The sequence below is a fragment of the Apium graveolens genome, chromosome 9, assembly GCF_009905375.1.
Source record: "Apium graveolens cultivar Ventura chromosome 9, ASM990537v1, whole genome shotgun sequence".
Taxonomy (NCBI): domain Eukaryota; kingdom Viridiplantae; phylum Streptophyta; class Magnoliopsida; order Apiales; family Apiaceae; genus Apium; species Apium graveolens.
Window position 1 is genome coordinate 269,928,151 of NC_133655.1, and position 5,611 is coordinate 269,933,761.

General features: G+C 32.2%; 1 protein-coding gene across 2 annotated transcripts; it reads right to left on the bottom strand.

The window, feature by feature from the left end:
- Positions 1 to 1,179: 1,179 nt before the first annotated feature.
- On the bottom strand, positions 1,180 to 4,870 carry LOC141682527 (NAC domain-containing protein 21/22-like). 2 transcript variants are annotated; one of them, XM_074487215.1, is made up of 3 exons: positions 4,486 to 4,870; positions 2,663 to 2,928; positions 1,180 to 1,920 (listed from the first exon to the last, which is right to left on the bottom strand). In XM_074487215.1, the coding sequence occupies exons 1-3, from the start codon at positions 4,652 to 4,654 to the stop codon at positions 1,468 to 1,470; spliced, it is 888 nt and encodes a 295-aa protein (XP_074343316.1). In that variant the 5' UTR covers positions 4,655 to 4,870; the 3' UTR covers positions 1,180 to 1,467. The 2 variants fall into 2 exon arrangements, with proteins under 2 accessions (XP_074343316.1, XP_074343317.1); XM_074487216.1 differs by having other exon boundaries at positions 1,180 to 1,917; positions 4,486 to 4,866.
- Between the last annotated feature and the right edge of the window lie 741 nt (positions 4,871 to 5,611).

The window sequence follows — 5,611 nt, forward strand, 5'->3', positions numbered from 1 at the left end:
CGAGATTTAATCCCTTAATTTTGTTGAATACCTTATTATCAAATTTGTTACTCGTGCTCATGTTTTTGAAATGTTAGTTCTTTTTAAAATGTTAGTGTATTCTATTTTGATGTTTGTGTGTGCCAGTTAATGAATTTGGTAATTTTTTTAGAAGAGATTTATATGGTTTTGGTAAATCTGTAAGACTCGCACTGAATCTGGTATGGTGGTAGATATCGTAATAGCTCACCTTTCACAGCAGAAAATTATTGTTCATAGCTTGGAGGTATTTGTTACTCCAATGTAAGTTGATGTAAATGTAACTGAAACTTCTTCTGAACATCGAGTTACAGATAATACTTATGTGAAGCTCAATTATGTTACTAGTTTCACAAGTGGTGTATGTTGTATTACTAGAGATGTCATTATAATATTTTTTAAATCGATGAAATTGTATATTATATGTGTTAAGCGATCTAAAAATAAAATTAATGACTATTTCTTTAGCTTGTTTTTTCATTTTATAATACGATTGTAGTTGAGAGTTCGGAGATTTATTTCGGCCGCGTTCCAAATTTTTAATGAATTTTTCGACTATTCGTGAAAAAAAATTATATAACTCTTTAGTGATATTTTTTATAAAAGTAACACCTAGAATGACACCGACATACTACTATAAAATATTAATTTAATAATACATTTACACTTATACCTATATATACACGAATGGACACTAGTATTCATCCCTTTAGTCTGTAAGAAAAAACTTATAGTCCGTTTGCACTTGGTGGGCAGTTCTCATTTTTTTTTTGTCAAAGAACGATGGTCATTTTAATCATGTACAACACATCCAATTCATATATAAGATTCTCGATCGAGGGCTACTTTTCTTATAATCATAAACCACAAATTAATCAAGCAAGATAAGACTACAAACTAATGGTTAAACTTACCATCAACGTATTTACCTTTATTAATCAGCTCACTATATATCTTTTCAATGCTTGCACGGTAAGTTCTCCTATTACATAAACCTTATCCCCAGGTATGTATTTTCTTATTTGCATGTTCTATTTTTGTAATTACGTACGTAGCTATGATTATAGAATGAAAACATACGGTTACGACTAATTAGACAGTATATCAAGCCAGCTAATTAAACTTGTAACAGGAAAATTACATGTTATTTTTGGTTGAATATAAACATAAATCAGGATTTTCTATCATATTCTATCAATCTGACATTACACAATGCAAATAAATGTAATATTAATTTACAAACTTTACAAACACTGAACATGTATGACCTAGACCTAGCAGCCCTATCATTCTATATAATTCTATAATTTAAAGTATACGACAAATCTAACAGATCAAATGCATCATGAATGTTTTGTTTCAGTACCCTTAAAACAGACCCCCTTCCTGCATATATAATATATAACTGAAAAAATAACGCAGACTCGATGGTATATATTGTAAACTAACTTATAAACAATCATCAAACATTATCCCATGCATATTTGAATCCAGTTCATCTCCGATATTCCCATCTTCGAAGTTCATATCAAACAAGAACTTGTAATCATCCTGATCGTCGCGTTTGGAGTTAATCATCATGATATCATTGACACGAGTGAGAGTGGTAGTACTAGTGTCGTTGCGAACTTGATGAGATAATTGAAGGAAATTAGGGCTGAGTGATGGGATTTGAAGTAGATTATTGGAATGTTGGTAGGATGGGGGGGCTTGAGGTGTGATGATTTGATTATATTGTTGGTAGGGATAAAAGCCGAGGGGTGATATTTTGTTAGACGACGACAGAGGAGAAGTGTCACCAGCTGTTGCCTCTTGAACCTCAAACACGTCTTGTGGGCTCAGTTGGTTGATGTTCTCTGTCTTGGCTTTGTGGAATACTCTACACAACACCCAGTCCTCCTGCTTTAATCATTAGTCATTATTTACAAAACTTTTAATACAAGCGGATTAAAATTACATGTTAACTTGAGAGAAAAATGTTGCCAAGTACGTACTTAAGGAAGTTAATTATATCAATGATAGAGCTGTAAATTTAAACAAGTTTTGCAATTACAAAAGTATCACTCTGCATTCATATTAAAAATCATTTGTATCTCACATTAAAGTTAGGTGAGTACGTATTAAGAAGTATCAATTACGCTGTATATCTTGTAGTACTGTTAGTTTAATTAGAAAAAAAAACATCTATTATAAAGATGATGAACATATTGTGTATAATGAACCGCGTAATAATCTAGCCACTGCATATATGTTTTTCTGTGTCTTATATAATAAGTTGGCTTGTAGGAAGAGGTTAAAAAGTTCTCTTCATGTCAATTGTCTAAGTCACTTTTGCTATAAAGAACCTGACGTAAGTGCATCATTTTCGATATGAACAAAAGAAAAGATGAAAAATGGAAGCCAGTGAGTGTGTTTTAGTGGCTTTTTTTTAGAAGTTTTTGAAGCAAATCAAAAGTCTGTTTCTGTATCAATCTTTTAGAATGTCCCAATTAGGTAACAAAGACAAATAAACCCACTGTATTAAATTGAGTTATAGATATGTGACATGTGAAGGTGCATGGTGAGACTGAAATCACATACACTTTGGTAGAATGTGACACAAAACCGAGCACAGATTAATCAAGAAAAAGGAATCAATGTGTACCTTAGGTGGGAGATGTGGGTTTTCGAGACGAAATTCATGCATGATCCAACCAGTTTTAACACCATTGGGAGCTCTATTCTTGTAAAAAACCAAAGTCTTTCTCATCCCTACAATTGCATTAGTCTTTGGATCAACCACCACCCGATCCTTCCCAGTGGCTTTCCAGTACCCCGTCGTGGTGGCTCGATTGGTCCGAAAGCCAGTGGCATATTTCCGGTCTCTAAAGCTAAAGAAGTACCATTCTGTTGAATTCAGCTTTGCCACCTCTGCAAGAGTAAACACAAACACACAACTAGTTAATTAATTTTCTGCACAGCCATTTTGAATAGACTAAAGTAAAACTATCAACTAATTAGTTCGAATGTGCTCTCGAATTAAATTAATTAGATAGAACAGTTGAAATATTGTTATACAAGTCTATCTTGTAGCTAACTTTACAATAAAGCTTGGATAGAGCATGGACCACCATAGATTGGTATTTGACTGGTTATAACTTTACCCTAGTAGAATAATTGTAATTTACATAGGAAATGGAATTTTTGTGTGACAGTACATTTATTGGACTTTACAAAAATTTAAACGATAGCAAGCCTGCATCTTCGTCGTGTAGTGTCGTTTTCTATAGAAATTGTGTAGAAGAAGTATGTGTCAGATTCAAATTATTGAACTTGTAGTACTACAGTAAAAGTATATACACCACACACATACAAGGAATGAAGTATGTAGGTATATATGTACATAAACAGTATACTTTGAGTACAGTTACAGCAACATATGTGAGTAAAACATTCAAATAATTGTTGCCAATGAGTTATACTAATTGTTTCCTTCACAGCTCAAACTCTCCTCCGATCTCTTTCAGATGTAAGACAATATTTAACATGTTAAATATTACAGCTTTTATCCTTTTAAATCCTGGTTACGCCATGAGTTAAAGATTATTATCTTCACACACAGAAAAAAGGAACAGTAATGCTTCAAACATAAATCAATTCTTTGAAACGATATGCAGGTATAGTATACGCGGATGACATGAATCAAATAGACTAATATCAGAATAAATATGCATAAATTCACATATATTAATTAACACTAGATCATATCCACAGACTGCAGAATGAACAAAATAATAGGCCAAAAAAGTTCTCACAGCCGTCGAGTTCTACTCGAAACAAGATACTTCTGCAGAAGTTGCAGGAAATGGATTGAACACACTCACCCTGCGTGTAGCGTTTACGAAAAGGATGATATCTTATTGAAGAACAGATGTGATGATTAGTATATCACAATAGGTGATAAGGAAGCAAAAGTAAACAGGAGAAAGTGTATGTGTGTGCCCGTTTATATATTGTTCAGTGCTCCAATGAAACAATCGCATGATCAACTCATGATGACTAAATAACCTATATAAATCTGAGTCGTTCGTGTGCAACCCCCGCAGAATCATATATAAAATGAGCTTTATGTAAGTCGATCTTCACGATCAATTGCTCCCCACTATCATCGACCAAGAAAATCTTTCTTTTCGCGAGATTCCCCCTTTGCAGAATAAAGGTTTGAAAGAAAAAGAAGAGCTCTAAAAGATTACATCTATGCATTATATACTCCCATAAACATACAACAGTACTAATCCCCCATTTCTTAATTATTGGTTAAACACTTTGAAAACCGACATCACCTTAGATCAAAGGCTTATCGCAATTCACAAGTTTGTTAATACAAGAACCACATATAATTATTGTAAAATCCCTGAATTAATTAACAAACTACAAAAGAGAAAAAACGACAAGATAGAGAAATAAATAAATGAATAAGTAGGTTACCAGGAAGCTGCCAAGGCTCACAAGTATGAAGATCAATTTCCACAAGAGTACCCTTCAAAACATCTTCATTTGCAATCTTTTTGTAAAGATAATGGCACACTAATTCTTCATCACTTGGATAAAACCTAAACCCTGGTGGAAGTTCCGCACCAATATCCCTGAGCCCCATTCTTCAATATATATAAATATAGTGAAAAGAAAACTAAGGGATGTTTATAAAATGATAAACTATTTGTTTAACAGAATATAATCAATTAGTTTAAACTTTGATGTTTAAGGAATTGGTGGAGAACTGAGGAATCTGGCTAAGAATGTTTTTGTATATTGTAGTGCAAAGCTTTGATTACTTTAAAGAGTATGTAGTGTGTATTATTTATACAAATAGAAGAGAATGACATGTCTATAATTATATGAGCTTGTATGTATATATTTCAATACTATATATAGAGAGAGATGATGAGAGATGAGGGCAGTGAATTTGGTTGTAATTTTATTTTTAACAGTATGATCTGTCTATTCATGCTCGTGTAGGTGATTGCGGTTATTGTCGGAACTCGCAAGAAAAACAAGCCACCAAATTTTATTGAGGATCAAATACAAAATTCATCTCAGATTTTTTAATTAATTAATTAATTATATTTTTTTCAGGAGAAAACATCCAAAATACCCCTTTCCTCTCTTTTTTTTTACTGTATTTCCCTTTCCTCTCTTCATGATATAAAGCACACAATGATTTATGTAGCCTAGCTTTGTAGACATGGAAAATACAAGTTAACAACACCTATGTGGAATTAGAGTCGGACATGAACGAAAATTTAACGAACTTGAAGGAAAATTTTAATAAATTAAATAATAGGATAATTATTAGATAAATTTATTTTCAAATTTAAGTTTGATAATATTTAAGTCGAACACCAAACATATATATATATAACATTATAAATATATTTTAATTTTTCGAACAAAACTCAAGCTAAGCTAAACTGAAGTTGAAGGGGAACTAAACTCAAGTCTAATGCCTTACAAAGTTGCTTTGTTTGTTAAAAGTATCAAACGGAAAATGTTTTTAAACTCGTGTTCGAAATCGAAAAACTTTGTTGAATTTGAATTTCTAACAAAACTTACG